Source organism: Condylura cristata, unplaced genomic scaffold (assembly GCF_000260355.1).
Source record: "Condylura cristata isolate star-nosed mole 26May11 unplaced genomic scaffold, ConCri1.0 scaffold00017, whole genome shotgun sequence".
In the NCBI taxonomy this organism is placed as follows: domain Eukaryota; kingdom Metazoa; phylum Chordata; class Mammalia; order Eulipotyphla; family Talpidae; genus Condylura; species Condylura cristata.
This window is the reverse complement of record NW_004567118.1, coordinates 16262964-16282303: the sequence shown is the minus strand read 5'-3', so window position 1 is coordinate 16282303 and position 19340 is coordinate 16262964. Positions and strand designations below refer to the sequence as shown.

General features: G+C 37.9%; 1 protein-coding gene across 7 annotated transcripts in view; it reads left to right on the top strand.

The window, feature by feature from the left end:
* The window catches only part of SYNRG (synergin, gamma), a 67956-nt gene that overhangs the window by 27168 nt on the left and 21448 nt on the right, over window positions 1-19340 (top strand). For all 7 annotated transcript variants that reach the window (XM_012726404.1, XM_012726405.1, XM_012726402.1 and 4 more), the window contains 3 exons: window positions 6007-6125; window positions 6304-6366; window positions 11983-12930. In XM_012726404.1, the coding sequence (XP_012581858.1) occupies window positions 6007-6125; window positions 6304-6366; window positions 11983-12930 (1130 nt within the window). The remainder of the gene's footprint in view (window positions 1-6006; window positions 6126-6303; window positions 6367-11982; window positions 12931-19340) is intronic.

The following is a 19340-nucleotide window of genomic DNA, read 5'->3' as shown; positions in this document are numbered from 1 at the left end:
TCCCTAAGTGTTTGAAACTCTTCAACAGAACAGAACACACCAGACTTTAAGCAGCATGAATTTGTTTGGTTTCATTTTTGTCACTTGTTTTTGACAGAATACATATTCCATTGCTCTTGTTTTTCTATTAGTTCAACTTCATTACATCACTTACATTCATCACTTATCAATTTTTAGTTAATACTTCCTGCAGTACATGCTATAGCAATAACTAAGGGATAGACATTATATAGACACTATACAAGTTAGGTTAAGAGATTATGCCAATTTTAAGAATGCACCACTGAATGTATTCTTAATGTATTCTAAACCAGAACGTGTATATTTGACCTGATATACTTCTTTCTCAAACCTGTTCCTTTAAATAAAATTTATGTTCTTCTGCTGTCTAAATATCCCTCTCTGAATGATCCAAAGCATCTCACATTACCTGCATGAAATTAAATTCTTTCTCTATGTAAAGCTAGCATAAAATGATTAAATCATTCCTTTCCTTGGTGAATGTCAGTATATCCAATCATCAAATCAGAAGCTTTTTTTTTTTAGCTTGGACTCCTTTCTCCTTTACACTGTCAATTCTGTCATCTGCTTGACCTGGAAAAACAATGATGTGGAATCTTGCTCCACTATGCCTACTCTCAATTCTTTGCATTTTTTCCCTCTGCTTATACTATGACATGCCAAAACAGCTCCAGACTGATTGTGCTCTTTCAAGTTTGTGGCCTTCTACATTATTTTCTTCAGCCTGAAATTCTGTAATTCTAGCACAGTTAATTTGAGCATTGTCCAGCATTTGAAGCTGTAAGCATCATCCTCATGCTACCTCTTTTTTTTTTTTAAGATTTATTTATGCATACAGAAAAACCAATTTCAAAAAGCAGTGTAATGTGGAAACTTTTTACTAACCCCACTCCGCCAGTCCAGTCTTCACTTCCAAGATGAGTTTAGGGTCTCGCCTCTCACCTATAAGAATATTATAGATACTTGTGTCCTAATTCCTAATTAATTGATAATTGCTGGACCGACCTCACTGTTTTCCTGGTGATGCTCTTAAGTATTTGAAGACAGTTTTTCATGTCTATAGATGTAGTGCTTAATATAAGTTTATTGGAGGAAATTAATTTAAGTTTGTATTAATTAATATAAGTATGTTGGAAGAAAAATACAGGCACACCTTGAAGAAAGTATGGGTTCAGTTCCAGGCCACTGCTATAAAGTGAGTATCTCAGTAACATTAGACACACCAGTTTTTGGTTTCCATGCATTTGAAAGTTATGTTTGCACAGTACTATACTCTATTGAATGTGGTATAGCATTTCCCAAAAATGTGCATGTCTTAATTAAATGTGACATAAAGATACCAAGTGAGCCCATGCAATTGGGAAAATAGTGCCGGTAGACTTGATCCACACTTTGAATTTGTAAAAATCACAGTTATCTGTGAAGTATGCTTTATAAAGCAAAGCACAATAAAATAAGATGTGTGCCTTATTGTAGTGTGGAAGTTAGATGTTAAACTTATCAAATTGATGGTTCATTCCTATAGGGAAAAAACTTCTCTTGGTAGATAGAATTATATTCTAGACATAGAAAGTTTCAAGATGATAACCAGATGTGAGCTACATGGGCTATTAACAATTTCGTGTGTCATTTATCTCCATAGAATGACTTTACTTCCATGGACAGCCATACTTTGCAACTTTTCCTTTTCAGTTCTGACATGACTACTTCAATTTCTGTACCTGAAAACATTTTGCTCATGTCTAAAAATCCATCCTCGTTGTTCATTGACTCACTCAGAAACAATTATTTAGCTTTGTGGATAGGCACTAGAAATACAGAAGAAAAAGCCATTCCTCTTCTAAAGAAGCTTAGTTTTTTCTGGGTGTATTCTCTCATAAAACTCTCTTAGAATTAATTTATACCTTAGCTCTGTGTTTGTGTGTGTGCACGTCTGTGTGCGCGCACACATATAAAATTCCCCAGTTTATGATCACCTGTATTCCAGATTGTGAGTTTATTTTAAAGGGTTATTTTTTAAATTAGCATATGACTAGCTAAATTTAGATGAGGCCATTTTGGGTGTAATTTTAAGCAGAAAGTGAGCATTGTCAAAGAAAATGAAAAGGCAAATAAGTTGTTAAAACTTATTTGTTAGTCTGTGAAGAAGTGACCTTAGTTCAGGGTAAGATACCTTCAAATTTGTGGCATAATCTGTAAAACATTTTAGAAATATGGCCCTCCTTGGTGGTGCAGTGGTTTCAAGAGCAGCACTGCGAAGCTGGCCGTGACCACTTCGGTGCAAGTTCGATCCCCACCCCAGAGGTGATCCACATGGCGCAGCAGACCTCTCCTGTCTCGCCCATTGCTCCCCTCAGCAGTGTACTTCATCCATCTGCCTATTCTACTCCCCACTCTGTGATGAATCATTTCAATGCCCCTTCAAGTCTGGCCTGTACCCCAGTTCTGTATGCATAAGTAAATAAATCTTCTTTAAAAAAAAGAAGAGGTAGCATGAGGGTGATCCTTGCAACTTTGTGAGCTAAATTCAGCTGCCACAAGATGATGAGAGGTATCCTGGGTTTAGAGTTATAGACACTGAGAAGTTACTATCTGAATAATTGTTTGGGCTCAGTGTTAAACTGGTATCAAAAGCAAAGGAGAAATAGCACATAAACCTGCTGTTACGGCAGCATGAAAGGGGTCTGGAGAACAAAATCATTGTTCTTTTACTCGTCATGTAGCTGTGTGCCAGGCTCTGGGAAACTAGAGTGGTAAACCAGGCATAGATGCAGCACCAAGGATAGAATAGTTCAGAGAAGGTTAAAGGGGAGGGTGTTGGGAGTTAGCTTTAGCTAATTTATTTTGCTTTTTAAATGTCTGTTTAGCAGGGTAGAAACAATCCACCCCAGCCACATGGAGTGATTATAAGACACAAATGGGTTCACTAGAGAAAAAGAAAAACACATTATTGGATGACCAAATTCTCTAAAGTCTTACCTTTCAGTAGAATGCAAGTTCATAAGACTTAAAGATATGCCTCTCTCCCATGAGTACCTTTCATTGGTGTTGTAGTGTAACTGTATTCCTGTTCGGAACAGATCGTGACTACCTTAGGTAACTGGCATAAACACTTTCCTGGTGATTACAGTATTTTTTAAAATAACTGTCCAGAAAGAGCTGGGATGAATTATTCATTTGTAATATGTGTAAAATTGTGGTCTGTCATGGTTTTCTTTAAATAGAATTTTATTTTGTTGACTGTCAGCAATGTTTCATTACCATGAAGATAGTCCATTTTTTCCAATTCTGTAAAACTGTTATAGGGCAACAAATCTGTTATAGGGCACCTCAATTCAGAGAGAGGCACCCCTGAAGTCCCAAAACCTGCCTGCTCTAAGTGGGTTCTGCCATCCGCCGCAACAAGACAAAACATATAAAGCTTTAATGAAAAGTGACTTTAATACAGTGAATATACAATATGGAACACAAAGAATATAACTTCTAAATCAAACACCTGAAGTTACCCATCCCCTCGTGGGCAAAAGTCAACCCAAAAGGGATTGGCCCAAAGCAAGGCCTGAAAGCCTGCCACAAGACTAAAGCACCTTCTGGCTGGGACCCATGGAAAAGGGTCAGAAATGGCCAGACAAATCTGAGAGGAAAAGAGCAAAATCAAAATCAATATAAACACTGCCATGGTCACCTCCCTACAGGTATCTCACCCACATCTGCCTTAACCAGTCCAGGGTCAGGAAACAAGCCCGGTTTCTTCATCACATGCTTGCTGCTCCATGTGGCTTCCTTAGGTCTCCTTCTCCATCTGTCTTCTGCCTTCCTTCTCTCTTCTTCTCTCTCCTTTTTCTCTGCTCAGTTCCACCCTCCTTCTGGGTGGGGCAGGGAACCTGGAACTTCCCTTTTCCTAGGGAACACCCAGTTACAAAACTAATTCCAAAATTAATAATACTCAATTATGTGCCCTATTTAGTAGATATTGCCAGTGAAGTTCGTAGGTTGTGAAAAAGAAATTAATTCAATTTGGTGTTTTTTCCCCAGTGCATTAATTGCCTTTATTACTATGTATCAGTGTAACATTCTGTAAATGAGTTGTACTTTACTTAGGAAACTTGAAAAAATACACCTATAAAATATAGATGAAGACCTATTTGTCAAGATCAAAAAACATAGCTAACTGTTTGCTAGTAAGGTGAAATTACAATATTTGATAGCATTCAGTCCTAAAGCACTGTGGACTTTCATTAGCATACTTGGGTAAGAGCTGGGATTTTTACCTTGCTCATAGGCCACTGATAAGATTTAAATGACTGTGGAAAGATTTTTGCTCCAGGGCAAAGAACTCTATAGAAATCCATTTATATCTCTTGCATGTGTGGTGTTGAATGGCACTGGCTTGTAGTGGGTTGTAGTCTTTCATATGTAAAGGATATTCTCCCTGGGAACTGCCTCCACCTGATAAGGTGGGAAAGGGGGAAGGGGAAGCAATGCTTTCTTAGTCTGTGTTTAAGCTAAGAATTTCCCAAACCAATACTGCTCATTACATTATTTTTCCATCCAGTGTCGGGCAAAAGTATCCAATTTTAAAGTGATTGTTGCTTTGCTACAAAGATACCTTCCTTAGCCTCTGATCAAATTGTGTTAACTCTGTTACTTATCAGATGTGTGAACTTCTAGCAGTAAGCAATGGAATGTGATGAAAAGAATAATTTACATTTTAGCTTGAACATTTAATAAAAAGATTTTTATCTTATCTATTGTACCTGGGCATTCTGAACCCATTTTAGAGAATAATTTATAGTAAAGCTAACATAATTTAACTCTGAGATATTGGGTATATATATTTAGAGCAGTTCACTTTTGGAGTTTTGAGGACCTTCAGTTAAAATTGCAGGTCATACAATGATGTAAAAATACATAAATAAAAAGTAATTGCACGTCATCATTCCAGTGACATTCTAGTTATTTATTACTAGGCTAATAAAAGAGATAATTCGATGGTCAACATGGATCTGACCCCCTTCAAATAATAAAAGAATTACTGCTTGTGGGAGTATTTTATTTTCCAAGAAAAAAGGCTGTGTTTCTGGTTTCTATGTATTTTCTAGCTTTTGTCTTTTTGTTTTCTTGTTAAGATATATTTATGTATAAAAGAGCTAGGGTAGGGCCTCCCTGGTGGCACAGCTGGTTAAGGCCCAGCACTAAGAAGCTAAAGCCACTTCGCTTGAGTTCGCCTGCCCAGGAGGTGACCACATGGCGTGCCAGACCTCTCCTGCCCCGCCCACTGCTCCCCTCAGCAGTGTACTTCGTAGATCTGCCTGTTCTGCTCCCTGCTCTGTCTCTGGTGAATCCTCTCACCCTCTGCATCTCTGTCCTGTACCCCAGTTCTGTACAAATGAATACATAAATAAATCTTAAAAAAAAAAAAAAAAGCTAGGGTATAGGCCAGAAATGTGAGGGGTGAAGGGGTGAGTCAGAGTGGGGAGTAGCAAAACAGGCGGATCTACTGAAATACACTGCTGAGGGGAGCAGTGTGCAAGACAGGAGAGATCTGCCATGCTAACTGGGTGCTAACTGGGTCACCTCGCTGGCTGGGGATCAGGGGGGCTGCACTTGTGCTGTAGTGTCTGCAAATAGCGTCATAGTACTGAGACTTAACCCCTCCTACCACCAGGGAGGCCCTTCTAGCTTTTTTTTTTTTTTAAGATTTATTATTTATGCATACAAGAAATAGGGTACACTGGCCAGATGTGTGGGGTGAGAGGATTCAGCATAGACGTATTGAGGAGCAGAACAGTCAGACTAATTGAAATTCACTGCTGAAGGAAGCACCAGGCGAGAGGAAAGGTCTGCCTTCTAGCTTTTAAAGCAGAGAGCATGAGTTTTAACTTGGTGCTTGTTTGACATTTGATATATCCTAAGTTCCCACACGATGAAAAGGAAGGAATTCAATGTTCGAGTCATTAAGGAATATTTCTTTTTCCCTTTTAGTGCCCCTTCTTTGTTGATGCCACTTCCTGGAAATAAAGCATCAACTTCAGTGGATAAATATGCTGTGTTTAAAGGAATTACAGCTGACAAATCCTCTGAAAACACTGTTCCAGTTGGAGGTAAAAAAAAGTTTATAAATTCATAATGTAAATCTTTATTTTTATTAGTGACCTTTCATGGTAAATATGTAAAATGTTTGTGCCACCATTATGTATGTTTGGTCAAAGCCATCTATCTTCCTTAAGTTGTGATCTCAAAGTCCCTCACTTTAATTAAGTGTCTGTCTTTTTATCATAGAGCCTGGTGATAAATATAGTGCTTTCAGAGAACTTGAACAGACAGCAGAGAGTAAACATTTAGGTAAGTTTTTGATTTCTTAAATGGATAAACTATTTTATGTTTAATTAAAATATTTCATGGCTCTTTCAATGACACACCTCAGCTTTTAAAAAAACAATATTTAGCTTATTGGTTCTAGAAATTACAAGGAGGCGAATACAGTTCAGCTATTGGGAATTACTTTTCTAAAATTCAGAACAAGGCCCATGTCAGTACAATTTCCTCTGTGGGTAAGTTACATCCCCTTTTACTGAAAGTCTTCAGATCAAATGGGATTGTTGTCTGTCAAACGGGGTACTCACTACTTTTGTTATTTTAATGTACACAAGAGGCCAACTTGAATTGCTGACAGTACAGTACTCTGTGACCATGCAAAGTACAGTCTTTCACTTTCCAAGATTTTAAAAACTTATTATAATAAGATGGAGGGGTTTATGTTCATATATATTGTGCATATATATATCCCATCTCTGATAGAAGGGCTTAAACTGAGTTGAAGGGAATATAAAATGATAATTTAAGAGCAATATATATAAAGACTGAAAGTTATATCTGTAGTTAAATCACTCTGTAAACATGATGCAGAGTTCATATAATCCACAAGTGAAGTTGTGTCCCCAGTGTCTAGTTGTGCATCCTGTAAGATTTGTATACTCTAATGAGGCTTTCTTTCTGGGAACAGTACCACATTCTGGTTTTGTGTACTCAATGTTTAACTTTGGAACATTGTCAGCAATCATTTATTCTCACCCTGCTGCCCAGGAGCTGGAAAGTTATAGAAAAGCTAAAATAAAGTATACTGTTTATCCACCTCTAAAAATGGAAAATCCCCTCTTTTAAGAATATTCCATGCCTTACAGCTCTGTGGTTCTAAAAATGCTTCCTTATGTTTCATTCAAACCTTTAGGATGTAATAATTATCTCTTCCTTAGTGCTAGCTCTAGGCACTAAGAGTACAAGGATAAACCCTGGAGAACTTTTGGCTTAAGTTGTCATTTCTGAAATTTGTCATTACTGGCAATGCTTTTATCAACCCTTGGCTGAGACAAGTTGGAGTAAAGAGCATGGTTGACATCGGGTTCTTTGTGTAGTATGGTATTAGTGATCATATGCTATGCATGTTATTCCTGGGAAGACAGTGTTGCCACCAACATGTAAGTAGTACCTTGGTCCTGCTTTCACAGTACTTTATTAACGGAATCCAGATTGAATGTCATTTTTGTTTGCTTGATTTCATTCCTGTCTTAACTTTATTTAACTCTAGGACCTTCCAAATAGAGATACCAGGTTTGCTCAGTTTAGGAGAATATAGTCTATTTTATTAAAAATAGACCTAATTCATCAAACCTTAAGAGTTCATGCTGAAGAATCTTTCAGCATTCTGAGCTGTGGATTTCTTAAGTGACTAAATAATAGAATTTAATAATATTTTTTTTCTATCCCTACAGTTGAGGAAAATATTCCTTATAGTACAGTAACACTTTCTGTTTGACCAGAAACTGATCTCTTTTGCAGTGAAGGTCTTGAAAGCAGTCACTTAGACCATAGATCTGAGGCATCCAGAGGGTGGAGGTGGGGAGGAGCAACAAGGGACACTGGTAGATGACGGGGGGCGTTTGGTGATGGGAGACAACTGCGACCACATGGTGACCGCACCAATGGAGAGAAACGCTATTTTGTGAAAAAACAAACAGGATATAAAATATTGGTTTGTCATTTTAGAAAATAATAATTATACAATTAGTAAGGAGAACATGACAGGAAGGGATCAGAATGTCTGATCAGCTAAGGACATCAGCTAAGGACTAAAAAGGTTTCAAATAAAACCCATATGAGTAGTGGGAGGGGGCGGGGGGGATGCAGTTATTAGAGAGGGGGTCTTGTGAGGATTCAGAAGTTTACTGAAAAGCTCCCGACATACAAGCTTCTAGTGACTACAGTGAATCTACTAGCCAAAAAATTCTTTGTTTTCAACTTGCAAAGCCTACCCATCTTTATTTCTCTTTAATCCCTTAACCCAGCTTACATTTATAATGAAAAGTTTCCAAATCAGTAAGTTTATTTTGCTGTGGTGATTTTTTTTTTTAATAAAGAAGCAACATGTCAATTTCACAGATATTTCAAAGCAGCTCATCAAAAATTTGGTTTGTGATAAAAAAAAATTGGCTGCTTCATTACATTTTCTATTTGCAGAAATAATACAGATATAATTATCAATACACATGCCTAAAATTCTAGGGTGATTTTTTAAAAAGTTTTACATCTGCTTCTCCTGTCAGTTTGTGAAATTGACTTTATTATTGGTATGTCTTAAAAAACATTAACATAAGAATTCTGAATGCTAGTCCTCTCTTTCTAAAATTCCCTAATATTAATAGATTTTCCCCTACTGGGTGAATTGGTTAAATATCTCAGGTCAGGAGGAAAAATCAGTGCCCATTGTTTTCTGTATTTTTTCACATGATATATAAAATATGTATCCTGATAAAAGCACAATGTATTTAAAACCTACATTTTAATGTCAATTTTAACAATTGGCCTTTGGGCTTTAAATAAGCTTTTATAATTTGTATAAATTTATAGTTCATTTTTTAGGGAAAATTAGAAATTAAAATAGTGGACAAGGAAATTCAAGCTTGCTTGTATTTTAATTTATAAATCTCTGTAAGGTACCTGTATTTTTACAATGTTATGTTTACTGTTTTATCTCTTATGCATTACTGGCATAGGCTTCTGGATTTTGTGGAAGGCTTATTTTTAGCTTTATTTTACTATTTTACTTTAATTCCTGCATTTTTGGGTCATATTCTTATGCAGTGAATTTGTTATGCTTATTGAGTGTTAAATAAAATAAGGAATAATTTAAACCTGCCAACAATTCTAAATTTTATTGTGTCCACTTCTTTTCTGGTTCCATTTAAATGAGAGACCAGGAAAATTACCAGGTAAATCTTAATGTCAGTGTAATATATTGCTTTGTATATGTCAAAGACCATGCATTTTTATAAATAACATGATCTACCTTTTTGTCTCTAGCACCATGAGTTAAGAGTCTTAACTCTGCACTTATCCCAATATTTGGAGCAAATTAAAAGCAAGGTTGTTTTTTTTTTCCCATTGAGGTGACATTGTATATGATTTGGAGGCAGAGAATCTCACCTCACACCCACCACCAATGTACCATAACCCTCCACCATAGACCATTATGTTGCACTGGCCCACTGTAGCCTGGATTCCACAGTCAGTTCTAGGGTTTATTATTGGTTTGGTTTTAATAGCACTTTGTTTTATTTCTCTGTACTCCACATATAAATGACCATCCAGTATTTTTCTTTTGCGTAGCATTATCCCCTTCAGTTCCATCCATGTGATTGTAAATGTCAAGAGTTGATCATTCTTATCGCTGGGTAGTATTCCTGTGTGGGTGTGGATGCATCGGTCTGTATGCATACACACCACATTTTTCTAATCCACTCCTCTATCCTTGGGTACTTGGGTTTGTTTCTATAGCTTGGCTGTTGTAAATAGTGCAGCAGAGACTATAGGAATGCATATATCCCTTCAAATTAGTGTTTTTGCATTCTTCAGACAGCTCCATAGGAGTAGAATTGCTGGATCATATGGTAGATCTGTTTTTAATGATTTATTTTATTTATTTATGCATACAAGAGCTGGGGTGTAGGCCATAGGTGTGGGGTGAGGTACAGGATTCACCAGAGACACAGTAGGGGACAGAATAGGTGGATCCACTGAAATACACTGCTGAGAGGAGCAGTGGGTGAGACAGGAGAGGTCTGCTGCACCATGTGGGTCAGCTCCCTGGGCGGGGATCAAACTTGAGCTGCAGTGGCTGCTAATAGCTTCGTAATGCTGAGACAATCCCTTGTGCCACCAAGGATGCCCCTATTTTTAATACTTTGAGAAACCTTCAAACTGGCTGCGCCAGTCTATATTCCCACCAACAATGTAGGAGGGTTCCTTTTTCTCCACATCCTCGCCAACAATTGTCTTAAAAGATCTTTTTTATGGTATTTTATGGAAGAGCTTCAAACACCATTAGAAAACCGATCATCTGCATCCTAATTTATGAATGATAACATTACTGTGACAATAAAGAATTAAAGCCCTACTAGGAATCATAGGTCCAGATTTTTATCAGTATCTTTACTGAGTGTTAAATTATTTATGGAAAGTACCTGTTTTCTCTTACGTACAATAATATTCCCTCCAAGAATACTTTTAGTAATCCCAACCTCAGAATGACAAATTATAAGCTGAAGTCTAAATTATATCCTTTGAAATTTTAAATAATAGTTCTTATTTATTCAAATCTCTTTGAATTTTAATAAATAAAAACCATGTACTCATTGGTATAGTGAGATAGCTGATTTCAAGGAAAGCCCAAGTACTCAAGATTTTTTTCTGTGAGCTTCAGTTTATTTGTTTGAGTATAGGGAGAAGCTGCTTTAAAACATGCCCTTAGCCAGACGCTTTGCAAGTAACACTTGAGCAAGACCACATGGTATGGTCTTGTTTGAATGGCCATATACTTAAAAAGTACCTTATGCAATGTTATATGTTATAAATAACAATCTTTCATAATACTTCGTTGGCACCTACACTTTTTTTTTTCCTAGTTCATCATCATATAACACATTTTATGTTGTTTTGTTTTTTTAAAGATTTATTTATTTGTGCATACAGAACTGGGGTACAGGCCAGAGGCACAGGGGCGGCGAGAGACTTCACCAGAGACAGAGTGGGGAGCAGAACAGGCAGATTGACGAAGTACACTGCTGAGGGGAGCAGCGGGCGGGTCAGGAGAGGTCTGCCGCGCCATGTGGTCACCTCCGGGGCAGGCGGGAATCGAACTCATGCGGAAGTGGCTTTAGCTTCTCAGTGCAGTGCTTTAACCCACTGCGCCACCAGGGAGGGCCTAACACATTTTATCTTTAAAGGGTCACTGCTTTAATATGCTACTCTTGAGCAACCTTCAGCATCTTCTTAATTCTTTGTTTCTTAGCTGACTGACTGTTTTCAAGTCACAAGGGCAGTGACTTTGGCTCCCTGAAGGACCTGGCACTTTTGGGGACAAGCCACACTAAAATGGATGCAAGTTGTACTGTTCGGTGCTTTCACTTTAATTTTTTTTTTTTTATTTCTCTGTATCACTAGCTGTTTTAATGTGGAAGCATATATTTTCCAAAGGTATCTGATGAGATTTCAATGGTAGTTCAGTGATGTCAGGCCAGTGGTGGGAAAAGTTCATAAAGTAATCCTTATAATTTTTTTTTTCTTAAAGATTTATTTATTTGTGCATACAGAACTGGGGTACAGGCCAGAGGCTCAGGGGCGGCGAGAGGCTTCACCAGAGACAGAGTGGGGAACAGAACAGGCAGATTGACGAAGCACACTGCTAAGGGGAGCAGCGGGCGGGTCAGGAGAGGTCTGCCACGCCATGTGGTCACCTCCGGGGCAGGCGGGAATCGAACTCATGCGGAAGCGGCTTTAGATTCTCAGTGCTGTGCTTTAACCCGCTGCGCCACCAGGGAGGGCCATCCTTATAATTTTAATATGCTTGCAACTGTACTATGCAGTTTTCAGTTCAATGTTCCTATTTATGTTTTTTCCTCTCAGGAGAAAACTTTGCAGAATTCAGATCTGCAGGAACAGATGATGGTTTCACTGATTTTAAAACCGCCGATAGTGTATCGCCACTAGAGCCACCAACAAGAGACAAAACTTATCCTACAGCCTTCCCCTCAGGAACTATGCAGCAGAAACAACAAGCACAAGTGAAAAATCCCCTGAATTTAGCAGATCTAGATATGTTTTCCTCAGTTAGCTGCAGCAGTGAGAAATCATTGTCCGTTTTGACCACGTTCAGTACATCGAAACCTGTTTCCACACGACCGCAGCCCACCGGGTCTGCTACAACTACGACAACATCAGCATCAGTTAAAACCTCTAGTTTGGCTGATGAATTTGGAGAATTCAACCTTTTTGGGGAATATTCTAGCCCAGCACCTGCTAGTGAGCAGGATGACTTTGCAGATTTTATAGCTTTCAGTAATAGCGCTATTTCGTGTGAGCAGAAGTCAGATGATAAATATGATGCCCTTAAAGAGGAAGCAAGCCCTGTTCCTCTGACCAGTAGCTTGAGCAGCACAGTGAAGAGTGGACAAAGCTCAGTTGCCATGTGTACCAAATATGATGTCTTCAGACAGCTTTCTCTGGAAGGATCTGGACTCGGTGTTGAAGAACTGAAAGATAGCACCCCTTCAGTAAAAAGTGATGATGATTTTGCCGACTTCCACTCCAATAAATTTTCTTCTGTGAACTCTGACAAATCCTTGGGAGAGAAAGCAGTGGCTTTCAGACACACCAAAGAAGACTCTGCTTCGGTGAAGTCCTTGGACCTCCCTTCCATTGGCGGCAGCAGTGTTGGCAAGGAGGACTCTGAAGATGCACTCTCTGTTCAGTTTGACATGAAATTGGCTGATGTGGGAGGAGATCTTAAGCATGTCATGTCTGATAGCTCTTTGGATTTGCCCACAGTTAGTGGCCAGCATCCTCCTGCTGCAGGTGAGGAATTGGTGAGATTGCTCTGGTGATGGTGATGTAGATTTCAAAGATGGTTCTGTGGGTGTTCATAGCAGAGTAAGGCCTTGGCCCTTAACCTTTGTGACGTGCTGATCTACTAACCTCTTCATTGCCAGTTCCCTTAATATCCTGAGGATACTTGGATATACAGTTAATACAGTTACCATGAATACAGCGGAACTTAAATTGGTAGCTAAAATATTTTTATTTTTGAACTCTTAACACCAAGTTGGTGTTAGAGGCACATAAAACCCACTGCTCAACGAACCCCACATTGACAGAAATTGCATAAACTTTTCCAGTATCCGTGATGTCCCTCCATTCCTGGGAGTAGAGCAGTGTGATCCTCTCCTTTTCTCCTCTTGGGTTTATTTGGCACCTGCCAACATAGTATTGTCTTTGGTTTCCAGACACTGGCTTTGGTTAGGCCAAGAAAACGAAAATGTCCCTCCAGTTGTTGCCATTTTCCATGTCCTTACAGGAGAAGAGGGAAAGGAGCTTCTGTATGGGTGCCCTGGCAGCCACGGTCTGGCAAGGAGGAGGGTGTGAGTTGTTAGTGGATTCCAGGTACAGTTTTCAGTCTTAACTCTATTACCCGAAGTATTGTAGCAAATCTGTAGTTGGTAGAATAGGGTAACTACTAACTTTCTCATAAAATGTTTGAAAGCATCTCATAAGGAGCCCTGTTTAAATTATGTATGGATTTACATGGAGTAGTTTATTTTCCAAGTCCAACTTCCTGTCACAAAAAGTAGATTCCCAAGTGTCCTAGTTTTTATTTTTTGCTGTTTTTTTTATATGTACATAGAAAGATAAACCTATATTGTGGCCTTTAACAACGAGAAATATCTCAGTATTACTGTATTCTAGAAAACGTATTATGCATACGAAGCATTTGTTGTTGTTTTCTAATAAGAGAGAGACATAAGACACGTCAAGTTTACAGGTCAGGCAGAAGTTGTAAAGTATCAAGGCTTTTGCGTATGTCAGATTGATAAGTCAGAAAACAAAACTGCTTCCCTCCTTGGCTGGCACAGTGTTGGAGGTATTCTTAACCGGTGCTGAGGCAGAGCGCGTCAGCAGACAGGCAGCAGACAGGCCCTGTCCCAGCGCAGTGGGCAGTCACAGGCCCTGGGCCCCTGATACTTTTCTTTCTTTTTTGTGCTTTTCCTCAGATGTTTTTCTAGCCTTTTTTGCTGCTGTTTTTGTGGTAGAGTGATTTTAGTCCTTTGTGTGTATGTGTGTGTGTGAGCTGCTTGAGCCACAACAGTTGGTTGCAAAATGCTCCCATTTTCTGAACAACATTTTGATTTTAAAATCTCATGACATGTATTCTACACTTTTGGACTTGTTATTAATTAGAAGCTATTTTTCTGAAAGTGAATCTATGTTCTTTCACAGTGCCAAGCTAGATATCTTTATGAGATGAGTCTAATCCAGGTTTAAGATGTCTTTGGATTTTTTATTTTAAGGGATGGGGAGGTTGATTTTTTTACTCAACTTGTCCTGACTGACTGTTAAAATATTCTCCTGTGCTCATGTTCTTTTTATGTATGTTTGGAACATTCCCATCTTAGAACCTGTAATGTTCAAGGCAAGTCTCTTCAGTTTGAGGATACTCTTAAAAGCAGATTGTTTCCTCCTTTTTGATCTGTAAACCTTCTGTCAGAAAGGAGCAGTATCCCTTTAGAGCGGTTGTTAAAAGGGGCTGATGTCTGACCAATGAGCTATATTGCTGTCGAGCAAATGTACCTCAAGAGTAAATGGCAGGGACTTTGACACAATTTGGTTTTACTTGGTCCTGGTGTTGACACAGTATCTCTTGCTCTCTTAGTCTGAGCGTTAAAGGTACTTCTTATTAGATACATAAGTGGACTGATGAAGAAAGAGTAAAACCTAGTAGATTGCAATCACTAGACCTTAATCCTATTTGGAAACCCTAACTTAACTCTGAAGGGGATACTGACTCTTTTAACTCTTGCTATAATTCTTTGTATGGAAGGTAGATAATACTAATAGCATTGCCTAATTCCTCTGCACAGTATTATATTTAACCCTTTGAGCACTTGCTGCATTAACTTCCACTAGGCTGCTTTTGTCCCCCACTAAATGAATCTCTGCCCTGAAGCACTGTGATGTGCAGTCCTACGGTCATCTGGTTTGCTGGTAGCAAGTGCTCACCCTCCTTCATGACACTCTCAGAGTTAGCGAGACTTCTCTAGCCAGCTCCCCACTGACCTGTAAAGTAGCTCTTTTTTGACATTGAAAAATCTTTGTATTTACCAACACCTTTTTTCTTTTTTGGGGGGCTGCTTTTCTGATGTCTTTTCTTTTTTTTTTTTTTTCAATTTAGACATTTTCTGTGTGAATGTGCCTTTTTGACCTTGCTTTGGTATATTCTTCTGCAAATACTGATCTGCATGCTTATTCTGATGACTTCTTTTTCAGCTCTTCTGTACCACTCTCTTTTGTGATCTGTAAGTCTTACGTTAATAAATAATTCTTTGGCCTATTTTGAAAGTGTGGGGATGTGTGTAATTTGTACTTTTTCAGGTTGTACCTAATCCATGTCAAGTTTAAAGCAGTAGTATTTCCTGAAGAGGGTTTTTTCATTTTGTTTGTTTCCTCAAACACCTTGCTCCTAAGATAATGTTGGTACATTTTAACCTCTTCCTGTCAGAATTCCATTGATAATGCATTCATAACATGTCACTGAATTAAAAATATAACTTTGAACTTTTTAAAAAAGTGTAATTTTTAGTCTTTAAGGCATAATTTACATAGAAACATTTATTCCAGTTCCTTCTAGGAGAGCCTGTCTACATTTTGTAAAGAGAAGGCTAAATTAAGGAGGAAGACCTGAGTGGGGCATCAGGGAAAGAGAGACGCAAATTTGTTATTAACCAGCTTTAAAGTGATGAAATAGCATTGAGATGGACTATGGAGCACATAACTGTAAACCTAGATTAAGATGATCATCTCTTTAATGAAAAGACCTCAGTGTTACTATGAGGAAATCTTCAGGGCCGAATTTGACTTGAGTTGATATTGGGTATTCCGTTCTCTAAATTGTAAAGTACATTATTTTTCCAGCTTCGGAATTTATGATAACGCCTCCTTCAGTCTTACCGTCCATAAATCAGGTTCTTAAAATGGCTTTAGATGTCTCAGAGAAAATAAGTTTTAAACCATTAAACCAGTAAGCTTTTAAACTCATTTAACTTTTTTAACTTACTTAAACCAATAAGCTTTAAAGCATTGCTTTTAAGAAAACAGTTTTAGAAGCACCCACAAAAATTAGCTTTGAAGCATGCCAGACTTAGGAAAGTGTTTTTTCCCCCACTGTGGAATATAATAATAGTTAAAAACCTGAGAGTGATATTGTTTTTTAATCGGAAACCGAAGTCCAATAAAATCCTTGGGGACAAAAGGGCTATTTCTGTGCTTTAAAATTTGTTTTCTTACATTTTAAGGGTTTAATTTGTTGTTCTTTTTTTAAAATCTGAGGAAGAGAGGAAATTAAACCATGGAAGATGATGATTTTATTTTAAATAGGATTCCTCAGAGCATACTGATAGTATCTGAAATATGCCATTTGAGAAAAAGAGTTTCATACTGAGGTTTAGATTAACTCCAAGAAGAGCTGAGCCTGACATTCAAAATACCGTCTTTTCCAGAGCATCATGCATTTTGGAAAGTTGTAGCTTGGTTTCAAAAACCTTGTTTAAATGCATTATGTTTTCATTACAATGTGTGTGGCTAACAAATTTGGAAGAAAGATCTGTAAGACATGTACAAGAATGTGTAAGACTAACCTTACAGTGGCTTTGACTGAGGAATGCCTGCATCCACAGAATTAGCTAATGCTGGATTGGTCCTTGCAGAACAGTATTATTTCAGCTCATTTCTGCATGTATTTGAGCAAGCTGCAGAAAATACCTGAATACAACTGTGTATAAAATATAATCACATTCACAAGTTGAGCAGTTGTTTCTAGTGTAAATTTACCTTTTAGGGAGATAGTTTTAATAGTAATATAAACTTGTTATACATACTTCAAGAACTCTATGCTATAGGTTAAAGCAAAGGTCAAAAAGCTGAGTTTCATTTACTGCCTCTGCTAAGTAAAGTAAGATACAGTTAGTTCCTGACTTCGTACATAAGTGCCTGGAAATTATACCAATGTAGTTACATTCTACAATCACTATTGTTCACAGTAAAATCTCCCCTGATTTTTTTAAATAGCAAATGATTATGGAGGGGAACAATCTCAAGCTGGGCTGTGCTACAGTGACTCAAAGAATCAAATGATGTTTAAAGCACTGCATCTAGCCCTTGGTTCCAATATCACCTGAGTGCTTTTGGAAGGTGTTTGGGGAAATGATGCCCCCATAGCTGTGAGAGCACAGCAGAGTCATAAGCATAGAAGGGTCTGCCGTGCTGCTCTCTCCTTTGTGTCACCAAGGCGCCCAGTTGTAATTGGCCTCCTCTGTGCTCGTTCAGTGTTTTTATTGTTTTTTAATGAGATTTTTTATGATGACCACAAGTAGTCCCACTGACACCATTTGCTGGCCTTCCAGTCTCCTCTGACTTAAACTATTTACAGGATTGTCACTCTTCTTTATTGAACTTCAGGCACTGATACAGAGACCCAAAGAGGCTTGTGGATATAATTTAAGCCATAGACTTTTGACTTTGGAAGTCGGTACCAATGAAAATGGGAGGCTTCTCTACAGATTAAGAAACATCAGAAAACCTGTACAGCCTGTCGTGTTCACACACTGATCACTTTCATTCCTGTTTTCCTTAACAGTGCCTATCCAGGTGTTTGAGACTTACAGGACTCAGCCTGAGACCAGGATTTCTAGTTAGTCACGGAGGTGAATGGACTTGATTTCAGAAGGTAGAATAGGGCCAGTGGTGGAAAGAAGTTGAAAAGTATAAATAGTTCAGTTTATTTTGGTAAATGAAGTTTGAATTAAATCAGTACTTGGAAACAGAGATGTCTTCCTTAGTTCAACATTTTTATTGCCATGTAAAACACTAGGAATATTGGAGTTTGAACATGCTTTTCTTTTTATCCTTTTTCTTTAAGCTCCTTTCCCAAAAGCTGGTAACTCTTAATCACCTGGTATATTTTGAAGGCTTTAGAAAATGCCCAGGGAATCAGGAGGGCCTTCTGTATCCTGGAACGGCAGCTCACATTCTTTGTTCCAAGAAAAAACCTTAGTTTTTGTTGTACAACATCCATTCAGAAGGGATTTGAATAGAGGTTAGGGGAAAGAAGGACTGATAGAGTTACTTGCCAACATCAGCACGAAACCCATGTCTTGATTTGAAATCCATGATGGAAAGCAGATTGTATCATTTATCCCTTTGGCCCCTATGATGGAACTTTGTTGGTTGCAAACGAATACTTATATTAAAGCACACAATTTGGCCTATGCTCTGTGTGCAGTTGCCACTCATCCCCCCACGGCATACAAGCTCTCCAGCAGGGTTGGAAATACAGTGCTAAGTAGTTCTTTATTCATTTTGTGCGTGCATTTTCAGTTTTTCCTTTTTTCTCTCGCAATTTTCAGAATTCAGCTATCAAATTGAAAACCCATCTGCAGTAACTTTAGTGATCAAAAAAAAAAAAAGGTGTGGGCTAATCCATCCCCCTGACTGGACTATTACTTACCTTGTAGGTGTTACAGGATCTTGAATATTAAGGTCATCATACAATAATGCATTTAATTTGCTCAGAAAGCACACAACTGTTAACATGGAAAATAAGGTGTTTTCCATTTTAACCTACCTTCTGTGAACTGATCTACTACATTTTTCTCAGAAAATGGCTTATTAGTACTACTCTATTTTACTTATAAATACTAAGGTTTAAGAATAACGGTGTTCTCACATTCCTTGTGTAAGTTCAGCTTTAATACTTATATGTTCAAATGAACTGCATTTGTAACTAGTTAAAACTAGTTTTTAACAATCACTGCCAATAAAAAAGCAAAAGTAAAATATTAAAAAATCAGCCTTAAGGCTTGATTTTGGTATATCTTGAATATTTACTGTCTCTTTTTTTCTAGATATGATTTATTTAAATCATTACTTTAAATCTTTTATGCTTTCATTGGTCATTTCTATGAATTGTTCCAAAAGGCAAAATGCTATGTGTACCCTTTTTAGTAAAAAAATGACATTTACTGAAGACTTGCAGTGTTACAGAAATACTTAAAAGCTCTTCAGCTAAGGTGACCCCCTTATTGCCTAGAATTATATTGCCGATTATATTGCAATCAGTTTTGCTTTTAAAAAATTTTTCTTTTTGTCTTGTTGCACAAGAGGGCCTTTTTATTACCATAGCAACTTGGCTGTGATGTTTGAACTGGTGTTTAACT